The following is a 19,328-nucleotide window of genomic DNA, read 5'->3' as shown; positions in this document are numbered from 1 at the left end:
ATGGCTTGCAAAGGTCATGCAGTGTGAAAGTGAAGGCCAAGCTGTGACTTCACCCACTTCCCAGTGGGCAAACTGGCTGCTTGGCCTTCACTCGCACACCACCAAGCTTTGCAAAATTTTGCAAAACTGGGCAGTGCATGAGTGAAGGCCAAGTGGCGGGTTCACTCACTTCTGGGTGGGTATCATGGTCCAAATGGACTGATCCAATCCGTGAAACATGGTGGTTTGTGGCCTGGGGTCCATGAACCCCATGGACCAAACAGACCAGACAGGCCACCATTTTTTTGGACTGTGCTCATTCCTAGTCATAAGTGGTCTGGCTCCATAATAAACTTGGCACCATCTAACAACAAGAAGAGGGATGCTACAGTCAGGAAATGTAACTCAGGCATTACATACAAAAAGTAATATTGGTGTGTGCAGAACACAGCGAATGGTTGTGCAGAGTTAGGAGAAGGTGAACAGAAAGCGGGAAAATCCCAGAACATTAGAACTCAGGATCACTGATGAACCTGACTGCAGGTAGATTCAGGACAGCCAAAGGTGAGTCCATATTTATGTCAAGTATTAATTCACTTACAGAATTAGATGCTTGGGGTGGCCTTTGACTTTGATTGCTTTTCAAGGTAATTAGTCAAATCTATTCAGATGGGCCTAAAAATGACTTCTAGCCATGCTAGCTAAATGAACACAAAGGTGCGACCATGGTGGTCTGACGGAGCAACATAAAATGGAAGAAAAACCCAGTATCAGTTGAAAGGCTAAAAACATTAATTTCAATATAAACTATATAGATACACACACACACACACACACACATATATATATACACACACATACATATATATTATATATATATGAAGAGCCCCGTGGTGCAGAGTGGTAAAGCTGCAGTACTGCAGTTGGAGCCCTTTGCTCACAACCTGAGTTCGATCCCAGCGGAAGCTGGTTCAGGTAGCTGGCTCCAGGTTGACTCAGCCTTCCATCCTTCTGAGGTCAGTAAAATGAGTACCCAGCTTGCTGGGGGTAAAGCGTAGATGACTGGGGAAGGCAATGGCAAACCACCCCATAAAAAGTGAAAACGTGAAAAGCAACGTCACCCCAGAGTCGGAAACGACTGGTGCTTGCACAGGGGACTACCTTTACCTTTATATATATATCTCCCCCTGTTCAGACAGGCAGAGCACCTGTGAACAGCAGTTAGAATCAGGGAGAGATGTTGTCTTCTTATCCCGAATATCTCTCTGGAGGCATCTGTCTGGCCAGACTAGATAGACTTTTAGTTGTTCTAGTATGAGCATGCTTGTATTCTCAAAACATGCAATATCTCAATTTCACTCCATTTTCACTATATTTTATTGTATTTTTCTTTTTTTTTTCTAATGGCAAACTAGGATGATGTTTACATGTTAAAAAGCAAATTAGATAGACAAGGACATCACTACCCAATGTATTTCTCTTTTAGCTGTATTGACACTCAGATAGGGATTATTGGCTGTTTATTTCATTACATATACTGAACCCATCTTCCACTATATTTTAAAGTATTTTTCTTCTAAAGGCAAACTATATGTATGTTACATGTTAAAAGGTAAATTAGTTGGATGGGAAAAACTTCTGAGAAAGAAATGCCCTCAATTTGGCCCAGGCTTGCTTATAACAATTGAGTGATCAACAGACATGCTCACATTTTGACATGTTACTATTTTATTGATTTCTCACACTCATATTACCCAGATCAAAGGTTTGCTCAATTTGTTAATTTTACTAGGCTGTTAATTTTACTACTCTGTCATTGGATCTTAAAATTTGTACCATTTTGCATTCTAAACCACTGCCTACCAGCTATATGTAGCTCTGTTCACTGTACCTGATTCCTTGTCTGAAGAAGTGTGCTTCTAGCACACGAAAGCTTACGTTCTGAATAAAACTTTGTTGGTCTTCACGGTGCTACTTGACTCCTAATTTGTTCTACTGCTTCAGACCAACACGGCTGTCCACCTGGATCTATCTATTTCACAGTTATTCCCCCCCCCCCTTTTTTTCCCTATATGAGTAAGGTCATAAGCAAACATTTTTCTACACACTGAGAAACATTTGTTAGGGACTCTAAAGACCAAGAAAAAATGCTTAGATAGTTGGATCTGGCTTGTATGGCATTGGTTGGGCACCGCTGCCCTGGCTGAGCCAGCTTTTATAGTCATCTCCTTATCATTTGTCTCCCTAAGAAATAACTGAACTTGACCTTGCTACTTGGCTAAGAGCTTGTTTTCTATATTTCACAGCAGGTGATCACTATTCTTGGATTATCCCCCCCCCCCCCCTCCTTGGCATAGTTTCAGAAATGTCTGGTCTGAGATACTATCAAAGGTTAATCAACATTGTTGTTTAAAAAAATAAAAACAAAACTCCAGCCATTTCCTTATTTTGAGGACGATATGAACCAAGCTGGTATCCCAGAAAAGATAATTTCCTCACAAATTTATTTTAAGGAATAGGGCCATGGCTACTATCTTACACTCTAAACAACACATTTTCAATCCACTTTCAATGCACTTTCCAACTGGATTTTACTGTGTGGACTGGCAAAATCTCATTGGAAAGTGCGTTGAAAGTGGACTGAAAGTGCATTATTTAGCGTGTGTGATCACAGCCTACGTGTGGCTAAACTTAAACACACACACACACACGCCTTAAGTGGCATTATCACTGTGGCAACTTAAAGATGGCAACCGCTGGTATCGAGTGATTTCTAGGACACGGTCTTGAAATCTGAACAAAATTAATAAACTGAATATTTCTGAAAAAAGTGGTCTCACGACAGGGCTTCCAGTGGCTGGCTAAAAGAAAATAATACTGGGGGAGAAGGAGCGACATTAACAAAGATGGGGGGGGGAGAGAATCTAGAAAATGAATACTCTCAAGCAATCCAAACCGTGATGTCACAGTTTATATGGCCTCTACTCTACAGAAATCAGCTGAGAAAGCCAGTCACCAATGAGCAAAAACCTGTACAAACTGTGATTAACTAAAAAGAAAAAAGCCCAGTCACATTTCTGTCTCAGCCAACCACAAAACAAAGGGCCTGGTTGAAAACTGAAGTTTGTTCCATTGCCACCACCTGCGAGTCGTCATCTCCTTCCTCGGTCTTGACAACCTCTGCCTTGACCCCTCAGAAACTAGATATACAGCAGCAGGCCTTCCACAGGAACTGAAAGATTTACACTAGAGACAGAGCACTAAGCTGTTCATTGCCTAAGCTATCTCCAAACGTTTCCACTCACATTCCAAAAATGTTTCCATTGCTCTGGAATGGCTGTAAATTCACTTTCCTGTGCAATTCCATCCACAAAAGATGGGGATGAACTGCGTTTGATCACATGTGGAGCGTTTAGTTCTGAACTCAGCTATTCTTGTGTCTCATTTCCACAAATCTCTGGCTCCAGCTACAGATAGAATTGATGGCATATCTGAGTAGGCTGCAGAATCAAAACTTGAAAAAGCTAACAGATGCAGGAAAGCAGTGGAATGCCAGCTCTAAGGATACATTAATACTAGCTATGTGTCCTTTTCAAGGCAAGGTTCTATTTAATTACTTGGACTGTTTATATTTTCCATGGTTAATTAAGCAAAGTTGCTCAATGCCCACCCCCAAATCCCTGTTTATTTCCCCATATTATGAAAGGGCAAAGGCACCTGAAAAAGAAGAAAGGGAAAGGACCATCTCCACCACCACGTCAATAAGAGAAATAGTATGCCTCTTTTTTCTTTGCAGTTAAAACCTCTGCAAAGGCTTTTAATATTTTTGAAAGGGTTATTATTCTCCAATAGTTTTCCAAACTGAGAATTTCAGCTTTGGGGTGGGAGGACAGATAAAGACAGAAAGAGAGAAGGACAAATAAATTTTAACTTTCAGGAATGTTTTACTCCTGGTGAAACAAAATTGCAGCATCTTTTTTCATCATTTGGTTTGAAAGAAGCTTAGACGTTTGGCTATTGATAGCAATTTTAGACTCTCTGGAGAGTTTAAAGTATGCAAATGCAGAGTGTACAGAGGCACAAACACACACATGCTAACCCTTTGTATTACATTGGCATTTTATTATTTAATTAAACTACTCTTATTTTTCTAGCTCTCGCATGCTTCCCTTGAGACGGTTTTGCTGTTAGCCTGCTGGCCTTGACTTCCAGCCAAAAACAATTCAGAAACAAAAAGGGACAACAAATCATATTTTCACAGACATTTTTATCCCTCAATACAACCCTGTTTTCACACAACAGCATACAGACTCTATGAAAACTATAATTTATAGCAATAGCCATCCCAAAAGCAGGGTCTTACAACATGCTTGACTGGTGCCCCCCCCAACACTATTATAATTCCTTAAGTTGAGACTTTATATGAGAACTGTCACACTGGATCTGTGTTGCACTATTCAGACAGAATAATCAATGGTTTACCAATAGGATACTAAGATATTCTGCTAACAGAAAGTTACATATTTATTTTGTATATGTTTGTGGGTATCATTTAATTATTTTCAAGTCTAGTTTGTAAACCATTTGGTGCATCTCAGAAAAACAGTTTAATGCATAGTTTATCCATCCATTGAACATGTTTGTATAATTGTATACTGACTCTTACCTGGTGACAACCCTGTAAGTTTGATTCTCTCCCGTATGATGAATAGGAGCCCCTTTCTGTTTTATCTGTTAAAAGAAAGTATGTATTAGCTGCCATATTTTTTTCTAAATACTGTTATCACAGAATGAATTCATTTGTATTTTCAGACTGCCATTTATACATTCGCATATACATACTGTTTAAATGATGCTCCTCTTTGGGGGTATCATGTACAAAAAGGAAAAAAGAAGCTTACCCTGCAATATTTTAATTGAACATAATCTGAGTACATCGTTTCAAAATGTATAACAACTCCCATCATGCACTTAGTTAGAACATAAGAGAAGCCATGTTGGATCAAGGCAATGACCCATCCAGTCCAACACTCTGTGTCACACAGTGGTCATAAAAACCAAGTGCCATCAGGAGGTCCACCAGTGGGGCTAGAAGCCCTCCCACTGTGCCCCCCCCCCAAGCACCAAGAATACAGAGCATCAGTGCACCAGACAGAGAGTTCCAACAATACGCTGTGGCTAATAGCCACTAATGGACCTCTGCTCCATATGCTTATCCAATCTCCTATTGAAGCTGTCTATGCTTGTAGCTGCCGCCACCTCCTGTGGCACTGAATTCCACATGTTAATCACCCTTTGGATGAAGAAGTACTTTCTTTTATCAGTTCTAACCCGACTGCTCAGCAATTTCATTGAATTCTCATATTGTAAGAAAGAGAGAAAAGTACTTCTTTCTCTACCTTCTCTATCCCATGATAATCTTGTAAACCTCTATCATGTCACCCCACAGTCTAGTTTCTCCAAGCTAAAGAGTCCCAAGTGTTTTCACCTTTCCATAGGAAAAGTGTTCCAACCCTTTAATCCTTCTAGTTGCTCTTTTCTGCACTTTTTCCAATGCTATAATATCTTTTTTGAGGTGCGGTGATTGGTGTTCACTGTCAAGCGCTGTGTCACATCCTTATCCACTATAAACTCACTGAAGTAGACAGGATGCCAACCTGAATGAGAAGCCCACTTGTGCAGGAACTCTATGTGCAGTATCACACTATTCATGCACATCTACTATTTATTTCAAAGGGAATGGAGCACGAGAAGTTCCAGGGGGCTTGTGCTCTTAAGCAATGTCATTCTTCTGCGTGATTAAAAAAAAAGAGGGGGGAAATTGTGTTCTTCTTCCAAATGTCACCTGTGTTTTCCAACAGTGTAAACAAATTCTCTGTGTAGCAATTCTCTGTGGAGGTAACCAGAACCACCTCTTCATTTTTCATTCTCTTTCCAATTTCTAAATAGTTGAGTACATTTATTTTTATTTATACAGAGGGAAGGTCACCGATGTCATGAACTTACCATAACAAGTATCACTGATTACACTGAATTCTCCAGTGAGGTCAAACATAATAAATCACAGGCTCTCCAGATGGTAAATTTACTAATTTTCTCAAAGAAACCTTTCAGAAGTCAAATTCTTCATTCTCTTCCCTATTGCAATCCCTTGGTGAAATGACCTGATCTCAAAAGTTGCACTTGGGAAAGAAAATTACGTTTCAGTATTTCAACGGCCTCTGGACTGGAGTCTTTGAATGGCCTGTGAAATTCTATGCCAGCTCTAAGGTACCTGCACAGATTTCTCTTGTATGTCCTTTACTTCCCTTTAGCATGCCAACCACTCGGCCAGCCTATGTTCTAACCAGAGAGTTAAGTTACTTTACCATGGTTTTCCAAATGTAAAGATGATGGTTAACACATCAACAGAAAACTTCATTGGTGAAAAACATGAGCAACCAGCAGCAGCAATGTTCGAAGAGGAAAACAAAGAATAATAATGGGTGTTGAAGCCGGAGAGACAGCATGAAAGCCATCCAGGTGATTAAGACTATGATAAGAAAGTGACAGATTAAGACAGAGTGGCCAAGGGCACATCTGCAATTATTAGAAGCACATAAGATCACTAGAGATATTAAGATAAAATGGCTTAATATGAAAAGAGGCAAAAAAATGGGCTGTTAGTGATCAGATATCTTTTCATATTTGAGCCATACAGGTTCTATCTGCTGGTGGACAGCAATTCTAGTATTTGGGTCTAACAATATAATATAATGTAGAGGCCAAGTTATTTTCCCAGTCAGGCATACAGTAAATTGCAATAGGAGGCTATCCACTGTACAGTACATTACCTTTGCAAATGAATCATTTAATTGCAAGTACTACCAAAGACATGCACTTTGCCCTTTTATTTTAGTGAATGGTATTTCATTTGGAATATCAGACTCATAGTGCCATACGCATACAGCTAACTGAGGGAAATTAAACCTCTGTAATATTTTTTCCTGCATTTAACCCCCCAACTAAAGGGGATGGAGTAAATAAACTGCAATTTTGTTTCCTATAGACAGTGCTGAATGAAAATTAAAAAAAAAAAAAACACCCACGCGCAAAAACAAAAGTGTGCATACAAAATGCCATGTAATATATTTTGTCCAATATAGCTGGGTTTCCACATAATTCTAGATGGCTTTATAATATAAAAAAGTCTCATTGTAAAATTATGGGTGTAGCTATTTCACAACTCTTTAACATAGCCCTCTCCATATGTTAACTTGATTACATAAAATTTGTATTCAATTTCCTCTTTCTGGTTAGAAGTTCAGGGTCTGCACTGAGTGGGAACCTCTTATATTCAAAGTCTGTGGAAAGGAATGTAAGCTACAAGAAAAAACAAGTGTGATATTGTACCCAGAAGCAGGGGAGGAAGTGGGGAAGACCGGGCTGGCTGGCCAGAAGCAGATGTATAAGATCTGGCTGAGTTTGCTTCTCCTCTTCCAACAGGTATTTAAATTTTGGGGATGCCAAGAAGCACAAGCCAAAAGAACTCACAGCCTGAGAGTCACAGTCAAGAACAGGAAGGAAGGTCTACTAGCAGACACAAAGTACGAAGTAACTGTCCTACACATCTTATCTAGGACTCACGAACAGAGGTTTTAATGGTCACACTACTAACAAACAACAATTAATAGAAATATCTAACATATTTGATTTTTATATTAAATAGCAGTAGTGATAATGATCGATTCTATCTTGACTGTTTCCACTAGAGAGTAAACAGGAAAAAAATAATGATCTTGAAAGTTTAAAAAAAAAAGTTAAGTCTTCATTCACTCTATAACTATGGGACGGGACCAACTTCCTTCAAAGCTATTTGGTGAAGAGAAACAATAAATTTTAAGTGTGGGGGGGGGGGAGGGGACAGGAATAAAGCCAACAAATTCAGTCCACTGCACAAAGAGATCGGCAAATGAATCCCATCACCGCCCATGAATACCTGTCCTCCTCCTCCTCCTCCTTACTATCATATCACTTACTGACTGCCTCATTTTAATTTCAGTTGTTAAAAAATATTTATCCAGATACAAAAATAAACTCACTGCAAATTACAAGTTGTCAGGGTTAAAAATCTACTTCTATTTGTGTGGGGGAGGATAAGAGAACAGCACAGACATGAATCATTCTCAGTAATTTCAGTGTTTCCATGACATCAATGGGCACTCGTCCAGGACTCTGTCGAAGGCTGTGAGGTACCAAAGAGACACAGCAACCAGCAGGAGACTGACTTTTTTTTTTTTTTAAGGATTATGCTCCTTGTAAAGATTTCATCGGTAGCATCCACTTTTACCACCCAAAAGATAGCTCAGGAGATCATGAGTGAATACATTTCATTCTGGTCGTGTAAGCCTTTAACTTTTTATTCTGTCTTTATTTTCCTTCCCAAATCCAACCTTGAGAACAATATTGAGAACAAACAAACAAAAAAAAAATCACCAAAAAAAAATCATAAGAAATCACATACGGTCAATTGCCGTGATGGATCTAACATTTGTACTGCCATTTCATTCTATGGAGAAAGGAATTCTTTTTAAAATAAATAATAAATAAATATTTTTTAAAAAACAAAAACAAAACCCTGTCCATTTAAAATTAGCTACACTCTTTATGTTGATTTTCTGCTTAAAATTCACCGGCACGTTTGTTTCAGACAATAAAATTTGAAAGAGGATTGATAATATCCTACAGTGGGCTTTTTAAATAATTATTTGTGGGCATGAATGAAAACAGGGCTCACACAGAATCTCTGCACTTACTGTACATTATTCAAGCGTTCTCAGGTGCTTGGATCCAGCAGTCTAGAATATGCATTTCTCAACTGAAGCAGTATGAATGATTGTCTATTTTTTTTTTAAGGAGGTAGAGGATCTATCTTAAAAGAGGAAGAATCTACAGCAATGTAGAAACTCGACGCACTCACTGCGGAATTTTCGAGACGACCCTCCAGTATACTAGAATGCGGCAGCCGCTGCGGATATTTTTTGGCACAAAGACATTGGTGGCCGTGCCAAGCCCCATGGCTACAACTACTCAAAAGAGGCATAAGGGTAGCATTAATCGCTCAAGTCTCTTACTGCATGGAGTACTACTGTCCATATTTTTTTAAAAAAAACCCAAAATGTATCCATTAGTAATTTTTTTGTATAAATGGGGAGGGGGAAAGTATCAGAAACCAACCTATAAAAACATCCGATTGTCAAACACCCAATTAATAATTTCTCACCCAAAAGGACCGCACATAAATATCATAACAATTGCTAAAACAAAAGATCAGTCTTTACTTGAGAACCAAATCATTGTTTCCCAAGAGAAACCGATCCTGTGAAGCATCTACTGTCCATCAGAATAATTCCCAGTATATCATTCATTAAAAAAAAAAAAAAATACATGAATGGACAGAATGCACACTACCCAAAATAAATACAAAGAAGAACAGGCTGAACTGCAAAGATTCCTTTCCATATCCTTGCATCCAAGAGATGTAATAAAGGAAGCTTTCTAAACTGAACTCAAATGAGTGTGCACTATGCATCTGCAAACATTTGAGCTGTACTGTAATAAAGAGAAAGGGAAAAAAAGGAAGCAGTATAGGATTTCCAGTCAATCAGTGAAGAAGCCAGTTGCCTTTCCATGGTGTGCTTTGAAAAATTAATCAAATTAAGTAGAAAATTTAAGCAACTTCCAAAAGAATAAATGCAAGTCATCCAACTCTCACACATAATTTTTTCCCCTTTGCTCTGAAAGATAGGGCACCTTGTGTTTACGCCATCATGGAAAATAAGAACACAGGGCATATTCCTTTCTGTCTGTGGAGGGAAATGGAAGAACGGCTATTGTTGTGACGAATTTGGCTTCACAATTCATGTTGATCTTACATCTTAAAATTCTGAGCTGAGCTCAAGCTGCAAAATCCAGATACAATTACAAATATTCCCAAATTTGCAGCTTTGCTTTTGCTTTCGATGAGGCCATGGCGATGGGAGAGGTCAACTAAAAATCAGTGCATTTCAATTCTTAGCTTTCTGGTTTGAGAACTGTTTCTCTCATGTACCATTTCTGATTTCATTACTGCGTCATCATTTCTTCTGCTGAGATCACCTGTTATTTAAAATTATCATGCAATGAAAAAGAAACATCTATCCAACCAAAAAAGTGAAGGGAAGAAGAATCATATTTCTCCACAACATCAGCACCTCTATTCTATAGGCTCATGTAGCTATGGTGGCAGGTGAAGACATACGCCTGAAAAGAAGAAGACTGCACATTTATACTCTGCCCTTCTCTCTGAATCAGAGACTCAGAGCGGCTTACAATCTCCTATATCTTCTCCCCTCCACAACATACACCCCGAGAGGTGGGCGGGGCTGAGAGGGCTCTCACAGCAGCTGCCCTTTCAAGGACAACTCCTACGAGAGCTATGGCTAACCCAAGGCCATTCCAGCAGCTGTAAGTGGAGGAGTGGAGAATCAAACCTGGTTCTCCCAGATAAGAGTCCGCACACTTAACCACTACACCAAACTGGCTCTCTTAAATCAAACTGGCAGAATAACCGCCACCCTTCTGGACCACTGTGCACTAATCACATGTTAAAAATAGTAGATTCAAACCACTGAGAAATGATTGCACATATGCACTTTGCTCTCTGATGGTGCTAAGCCTTTGAACCCCATAGCCAGGAGGCAACATCCATTTCTATGCCCTGTTGTTGGCTGTTCAGAGGAACTGCTTGGCCACTGTGTGGGAAAGGATGCTGGTCTGATTCAGCAGGGCTCTTCTTACGTTCTTAAATGGCTTTCAGATGCTTCAAAGCCACAATGTTTATTTTCCTGCTCCCATCACATGTCTTGTAGAAGAACAAAGTTGGAGTCCAGTAGCACCTTTAAGACAACACACTTTTGTTGGCCGTAAAGATGTTACTGGACTCCAAATCTGTTCTACAACTTCAGACCAATACAGCTGCCCACCTGGATCTATGCCTTGTACAAAGTAAAGAGCACTTTGCCAGTTTCTTTTAGCACACAGTTTAGATTCTTTACTGTCATACACTAATATTTCTGTAGTGATTCTATACTGATTTATTCAGCCAATCTCTTCTACTGCCCTCAAACACATGCACACAGCTTTTGCTCCTGCTGCATACTTGCCCAGTTTTGCCCAGTCCCATCTATTGAGTATCTCTATAAAATGTGACCACACTACATATGACAATGGTTGATATGACAGGTATGAAAACGGCAACGCAACATTACTTGCCCAACTGTACATCATCCTAAAGCAGCAACTGCAGGAGAACAGCAAATTCCATACTCATTTTAATGGTACGTAGAGCTTCCATAACATGAAATAAATCAATAAACTAAGGAACCCCTTACACCTGCAAAACTATATGTTGAATCAGAGATCCAGGTTTGATTCCCCACTCCTCCACTTGCACCTGCTGGAACGGCCTTGGGTCAGCCATAGCTCTGGCAGAGGTTGTCCTTGAAAGGGCAGCTGCTGTGAGAGCCCTCTCCAGCCCCACCCACCTCACAGGGTGCCTGTTGTGGGGGAGGAAGGTAAAGGAGATTGTGAGCTGCTCTGAGACTCTTCGGAGTGGAGGGCGGGATATAAATCCGATATCTTCATCTACCTCACAAGGGTGTCTGTTGTGGGGGAGGAAGGCAAAGGAGATTGTGAGCCGCTCTGAGACTCTTCGGAGTGGAGGGCGGGATATAAATCCAATATCTTCATCTACCTCACAGGGTGTCTGTTGTGGGGGAGGAAGGTAAAGGAGATTGTGAGCCGCTCTGAGACTTTTCGGAGTGGAGGGCAGGATATAAATCCAATATCATCTTCTTCATCTTCTTCTTCTTCCTAAAAACATTTGCCTGGGAGTAAACTCCATTGAGTAGGTTTCTGAGTAGACCTCCGTAGGTTACACAAGTAGACATTCTGACTTTTTTTTTCTAGATATGTTCTTAAATTTCTCTAAAATATTATCTAGCTCTTATATCTATCAGACATTGAAGATGAACATGCACATTAAAGATTCTCCCAGATAAGAGTCCGCACACTTAACCACTACACCAAACTTGCTTTCCCCTAGGCTTGCACTGCATATGCTGTTTTACTGGTCCCAACTGCAGCCACACTCCAAAAACATAACACTAGATATAGATACAACAACTGTTTAAAACATAACTCAATTTCAGTCTAACGCTAGCTTAATTCCAACAGTAATTTAAAAAAAAAATCTTATCTCCAAACCATAGTTAGAACCATTCATAAAATATCTGTGATTAGAAAAATATCATATGGGTTAGGGATAGTAATGATATAATTAGATATTGTTACCATATGTTATTAATAAATTGTTTAAAACCATAAAATATCTGTGAACCTACACCCTCAATCCTCCTCCTTATATGCAAACTCCTTCCTTGCTTTCCTGATCTGTTCTATTAAAACTGAATGAAGCAACTATGAAATTGCTTTTTAATACATATAATGCTTTTTAACCACAGTTTGTAGTATGTTTGAAAACCATGGCTGGGTCCAAACCAGCAGTTTGAGGCAACACAGGGATGGGCCCCCAGACAGATTTTAAAAAGTCCAGACATGAACATCTGAAGACCATCCCGCTCCCATCCTCCGACGTCCTCAAACATATGGAGCAGAGTTCCATCAGTGGCTATTATTCACAGTGTATTGTTGAAACTCTCTTCTGGGGCAGTGATGCTCTGTATTCTTGGTGCTTTGGCGGGGGGGGGGGGCACAGTGGGAGGGCTTGTAGTAGTCCTGGCCCCACTGGTGGATCTCCTGATGGCACCTGGTTTTTTGGCCACTGTGTGATACACAGTGTTGGACTGGATGGGCCATTAGTCTGATCCAATATGGCTTCTCTTATGTTCTTATGTTGTAGAAGCGCCCCAAAAATTCTACCAATTCCTAAGTGGTAGCAAATGGCCAGGTGCTGAATGGCTGGGAACACCTGGGAAGCACTGCTTAAGTGTTTGAGTAGACTGACCGCTCCTCCAGGGCATGCGTGGCCCATCCCTGACCCAGGAGCAGGACACGCACAGTTTGACCACCCCCAAGGTGCTTCTCTTTTTGCTGGCTTACTTTGGAATAGGAGGCTACCGCCCCAAGTTTTCAGTCTGGACCCAGTCCATGATTCAAAGCCAATTCCTGAAAAACTCACTAACCACAGTTCTAAAACCTCACCAAAACCCATGGTTAGAAAAATCAGTCTGCATTTGACAGGGGAGAAGAAAGGAAGGAAGGAAATGAATGGTGCACAATTATGGTTCACCTGCAAACCATAGTTTACAGATCAGGCTATGTGACATCTGGATCGAATCACTGTGTAAGGATAGCCAAAGAAACAAAGGTAGCAGAACAACTTTAGTGACACTACAAGAAGTTCAGACGCTCAAGAGAATTAGAAAAATACTGAAGAAAGATGTTGTTTTCATAGAATTAAAGTCTTTAGTGCATATGCTGACATGCTGTAAAGATTGATGGTTCCTAAAGACACATTACAATGCCAATGCAATGTGCTCTGAAGAGCTTAACAGAACAAAGGAAATGAAACCCTTAAAGCTGCACTTAATGAAAGGGTACTTCTGTGATGGTAGAAAGTGTTATCAAGTTGCTGCCAACTTATGGCAACCCCAAAGGCGGATAGTTTTCTGAATGCCATGCACTAAGTAATTCTGTATTTCTGATACTTGCAAACCACACAGTGAGCAGTGTGAATTCTCAGGGCTTTTTTGTAGCAGGAACTTCTTTGCATATTAGGCCCCACATCCCTGATGTAGCCAATCCTCCAAGAGCTTACAGGGCTATTAGTACAGGACCTACTGTAAGCTCCAGGAGGACTGGCTACATCAGGGGTGTGGGGCCTAATATGCAAAGGAGTTCCTGCTACAAAAAAAGCCTTGTGAATTTTCATGTTAAACACTAAAAATAAGACTGGGGGACTAGCAGCATTATTATGTGTGGCACATGAGAAAATAGAATGTCACTCAAAACTTCCACTTGGGTTGGAACCTCTTCTCTGTGGTATTTTTTTCTTAACTTTCACTAGGTCAGCTTGGAATCAGTTGATACTTGGACAAGTCTTGAAGAGAAGAGAAGATAAACTAAAATTCCAAAAGAGAAAATTGCTATACTTTCATTAAAAAAAATAAATAACCAGAAAGCACATGCATGTTCCCCACAACAAATTATATGCCCATCTCTTTTTTAAGGGCTAAAATTTGGTCCATACATAACACAACACCATGGATTGGCACTATATTGTGAAGCACAAAGAGCTTCAAGTTTGGTACCCAAAACCTCCTCCCCTTTTTCATTGTGAGCAATTAGTTGTTTCTGGGTTTTGGAAAATCGTATTTTGTCACAGCCTCTGAACTAGCCAATTATCACTTGCACACAAATAGAAAACTGGGGAAAAATCTCCTCCCCCTCCCAAAACAAATCCTGGTTTGTAGGGAAAGCATGCAACACAATATGCTGGTTTGGACATAACAGCAAACAGTGGTATATAGCACCTTTCCTCCACAGAACCTGGGGTATTATACATTGTTCTCTCCTTTTCTGGGTGGCTGAGTTTCTGTCATGTGTATGGAAGTTAAGGACTAGATAATACAATATATAGATCCAGGGGTGGAAGTCTAGCAGGAACTCCTTTGCATAATAGGCCAGACACCCCTGATGTAGCGAATCTTCCAAAAGCTTATAAGGATTTTTTCTTGTAAGCTCTTGGAGGATTGGCTACATTAGGGGTGTGTGGCCTAATATGCAAAGGAGCTCCTACTAGAATTTCACCCCTGTATAGCTCTATTCTGTTTACATGCTCTGCCTTTTTAATTTCAGTGGGATCTGGTTGGTGGTGACCTTTACATTTTTGGGTGTCTAGCTCTTGGACTGTTTATCCCTATTTTGTTGTATTATTATGCTGTTAAAAGTTTGATTGGTTGAGCGCTTGATTAATTGATTGAACCCAGGGTATTATACATTGTTCTCTCCTTTTCCATTTTATTCTCACAATTTTGGGAAGTGTGAGGCTGGAGAGAGCAACTGTCCCAAGGTCACTTAGCAAGTTCCAAGGCAAGCAGGGATTTGAATCTAGGTCTCCAAGATATCTGGGTCTTAACCACTACCGAATACACACCCTACATCTGATCCCAAATTACTATTTCCCGTAACTAGTAATCCATACAGAGGTATCTTCATGCCTAATGTGCCCAGTATTTCAATAATTTCGGCTACACTGATAAAATCCTAGGTGTCAAGGGATACGAGTCATAGCTTACAGATCTGGGGTCATGAAAATGAATGATATGACAAGCATAAGGGAGTAGTCAAAAGTCTAATTAATTAAGCAGCGGACAAAAATGATGGACTTAAAATTCTTGCCCAAATTAGGAATTGGGGTATATGTCCCACAGTAGTATTAACTCCAAATAGCACAGATCACAGCTTTTCTGGAACATTTCTATTGAGGCTACAATATTCCAGGATTTTGTGAACTCTGGGACTACTTACTAGGCAAGCAGTAAACATTTGAGAACTAGGGATTCACTGACAAATAACCACATCTGTGTAACTATCCCAAGTTATGTTCACAAGTTATTTTGCCACTTCCTGTCTGAACAATATTTCCTTACATCCAATATAATGAAAAGCGGGACTGGAAAAATCCCAGGCATCTGGTCACAAAAAACCCCACAAAACCAACCAACAACCCCTCGTCCAATACACTTATGTTTTTAAAAAAATCCCTTTATCCCCAGCCCTGTGGAAGGCTTGTGTCTAGATATTTGAAAGCTGGCAGCTTTGAGTATTCTTCCAGCCGCGACTAGTCAAGGTTTCCTAAGGGAACACCACCCTCAACAATTACTAAGTACATATATTGTTTCAAGCACAGAGCATTGGGGAGGATTATGGCCTTAAACAGTGTTCAAACAATACACCATTTCTTAAAAGAAATATTCAGTAAACAGTTCTGAATACACTGGACAGGAAACAGTGCATTTAGCCAGTGCAGGAACTGAGAACAATACAAATGTAACAAGCTCCTGTAATTCAATTAAGTGTTTAAACAAAACAAAAAGAAATGGTTGCTTTCCAATGGCCTTTAAAGCAATTATATTCCAGGGGTTAAAGAAATCTTATTACCTCTATGATAGACTTCTAAATTCGTTTGTCTCAAAGGAACTATCCCCCCCTCTCACAATGCAAATAAAGCTGAGGATACCCAGCAGATATCACTCAGGGAGAAGTAAGTATGTATCTTATGGAGAAGCAACTGTGCAACATCCAAATTGCAAGATGTCATAGTTCCACTATACACTGCATTGGTCAGGCCACACCTGGAGTATTGTGTACAGTTCTGGAGGCCTCACTTCAAGAAAGATGTGGACACAATGGAGTGGGTGCAGAGGAGAGCAACGAGGATGATCAGGGGCCTGGAGACCAAGAAGCCCTATGAGGAAAAGCTGAGGGCCTTGGGAATGTTCATTCTGGAGAAGAGAAGGCTGAGCGGGGACGTGATTGCTTTGTTTAAGTATCTGAAGGGCTGTCTCTTAGAGGAGGGCAGGGAACTGTTCCTACTGGCAGCAGAGGCAAGGACTCATAATAATGGGTTTAAATAAAGAATGCAAAGGATACTCGGGGAAACTTTTTTATAGGAAGAGTTGTTCGTTAGTGGAATCAGCTACCTAGAGAGGTGGAGAGTTCCCCCTCACCGGCAGACTTTAAGCAGCAACTGGACAAACACTCGTCAGAGATGCTCTAGGTCAGGCGTGTTGAATTCATTTGTTATCAGGGCCAAATCTGACAGAAATGAGACCTTGTTGCATCGGGTCATGTCGGGTTGGGCCGAGCCATGTCGGGTTGGACTAGGTGTTTACCTATATAAGATTAGGTAGCAGAGATATAAATTTTATAAAGAACACAGACGAACACAAATATATACTTTTAAAAAAACTTAAAACATGCTTAAAACATTAGCATTCATTGGTCTTAAAGGTGCTTTCTTTGTATTTCTCCCATAGGATCCTTCCTTCCCCGGGGGGGGGGGGGGGAGTCTCAGTTAATAGAAGGAAAAGAGGCTTAGCTCAGTAGCTCTGCTGTGCAATTGAGAGAGCCTGGCAAACCAAGCTATTCCTCCCCCCTTCCTCCCCAAGGGAGTAGCCTCAGGCAATGGAGAAAATAAAGGTTTTGCTCCGTAGCTCCTGTGCGACTGAGCAAGTCTTGCAAAGCAAACTGTTATGCAGAAGGAAGCAAGATATAGGGAGAAGGAAGCAGATGATAGTCAGCTGCTTGGGAGTCTGATAGAAGCCGTCTGGGGGCCTGATTTGGCCCCCAAAATGCATGTTTGACACCCCTATTCTAGGTTGACTCTGCATTGAGCAAAGTGTTGGACTAGATTGCCCGTATGACTCCTTCTGACTCTGAGATTCTATGATCTCAGCATGAATGTCCGATACCAAAGGTCTCTCATTTAGCCTTTGGCTGTTGCCTTTCCATCTCATATACTTCTTATATACCCAGGGGTGGAATTCTAGCAGAAGCTCCTTTGCATATTAGGCCACACACCCCTGATGTAGGCAATCCTCCAAGAGCTTACAAAAAGAGCCTTGTAAAAGAGCCATCAAGGACAGCTCTGTGAGAGCTATGACTAACCCAAGGCCATTCCAGCAGCTGCAAGTGGAGGAGTGGGAAATCAAACCTGGTTCTCCCAGACAAGAATCCACATACTTAACCACCACACCAAACTAACAGAAATAAAGTGCACAATGGTATCATCCCAAAACCATCCCTCCCTCCCCGGTCTGTGGAAAAATTGTCTTTCACAAAACCGATCCCTGGTGCCAAAAAGGTTGGGGACTGCTGGTTTAGAAGAACCAACAACTCCCTTTAATCTGTGATCCTTGCTGTTGTTTTAAGGCAAGCTCCGGGGGCAACAAATTAGCAAAACCTTAACAAGTAATTTAACACAACATAAAGTGATGCCCTGTGGTGCAGAGTGGTAAGCTGCAGTACTACAGTCCAAGCTCTGCTCACAACCTGAACTCGATCCCGGCAGAAGCTGAGTTCAGGTAGCTGGCTCAAGGTTGACTCAGCCTTCTATCCTTCCGAGGTCAGTAAAATGAGTACCCAGCTTGCTGGGCGGGGGGGGGGGGGGACGTGTAGATGACTGGGGAAGGCAATGGCAAACCACCCTGTAAAACGTCTGCCATGACAACATCGTGATGCGATGTCACCCCTGAGTCGGAAACAACTAGTCCTTGCACGGATAACTTTGTTGTGTTGTTGTTCAGTCATACAGTCGAGTCCGACTCTTTGCGACTTCATGGACCAAGTCACACCAGGCCCTCCTGTCTTCCACCACCCTCCAAAGTCTGCTCAAATTTGTGTTAGTCACATCAGTAATGCTGTCCAGCCATCTCCTCTTTTGCCGTCCCCTTCTTCTTTTGCCTTCTGTCTTTCCCAGCATCAGGGTCTTCTCCACAGAGTGCTCCCTTCTCATTTGGTGGCCAAAGTATTTGAGCTTCATCGTCTGACCTTTCAGGGAACAGTCTGGGTTGATTTCCCTTAGGACTGACTGATTTGATCTTCTTGCAGTTCAAAGGACTCTCAAGATTCTACCTTGACCTTTTTAAAGTGATGCCATTTTAAAGTGATGTGGCTGTACTACATGAGGCAGCAATGTGCCATTCCCATGTTTCCAAGTTCTAGTGCTGGCAACTCTCAGCTCTCTTGTATAAAACTCATTTGCCTGCTGGGACTTTTTCCCTTATTTCAATGGAGAAAAACACCTCCATGCACTAGCACTCTTGCCACGGCTGTGACACTTTTAGGTAGTCCCCTGTGTAAGCACCAGTCGTTTCCGACTTTGGGGTGACATTGCTTTCACAACGTTTTCACGGCAGACTTTTTACGAGGTGGTTTGCCATTGCCTTCCCCAGTCATCTACACTCCCCCCCCCCCCAAGCAAGCTGGGTACTCATTCTACCGACCTCGGAAGGATGGAAGGCTGAGTCAACCTGAGCCAGCTAGCTGAAACCAGCTTCCGCTGGGATTGAACTCAGGTCGTGAGCAGAGAGTTCAGACTGCAGTACCACTCTGCACCACAGGGCACTTTTACTCGGTTAATAACCCAATTAAAGATACTGCTTAGCATTTGCCATAAGAACCCCTGCATGCTGCACAGGATTCTGGGAGATATTCTAATCTATGGGCATACTCCCAGCTCATACAGGTAACTGGACAGATATGTTGAACCTTAATAATAACTCATGTGAACTAAGAGTTCAACC

At 41.1% G+C, this 19,328-nt stretch overlaps 1 protein-coding gene across 16 annotated transcripts in view; it reads right to left on the bottom strand.

Moving 5' to 3' along the window:
• TCF4 (transcription factor 4) overlaps positions 1–19,328 on the bottom strand; it is a 568,596-nt gene that overhangs the window by 249,258 nt on the left and 300,010 nt on the right. For all 16 annotated transcript variants that reach the window (XM_060236144.1, XM_060236145.1, XM_060236147.1 and 13 more), the window contains one exon: positions 4,646–4,710. In XM_060236144.1, the coding sequence (XP_060092127.1) occupies positions 4,646–4,710 (65 nt within the window). The remainder of the gene's footprint in view (positions 1–4,645; positions 4,711–19,328) is intronic.

Source organism: Heteronotia binoei, chromosome 4, assembly GCF_032191835.1.
Source record: "Heteronotia binoei isolate CCM8104 ecotype False Entrance Well chromosome 4, APGP_CSIRO_Hbin_v1, whole genome shotgun sequence".
NCBI classification, from domain to species: Eukaryota; Metazoa; Chordata; class Lepidosauria; order Squamata; family Gekkonidae; genus Heteronotia; species Heteronotia binoei.
Note: the sequence above shows the minus strand (reverse complement) of the source record. Positions and strands in the feature narration are given on the sequence as shown.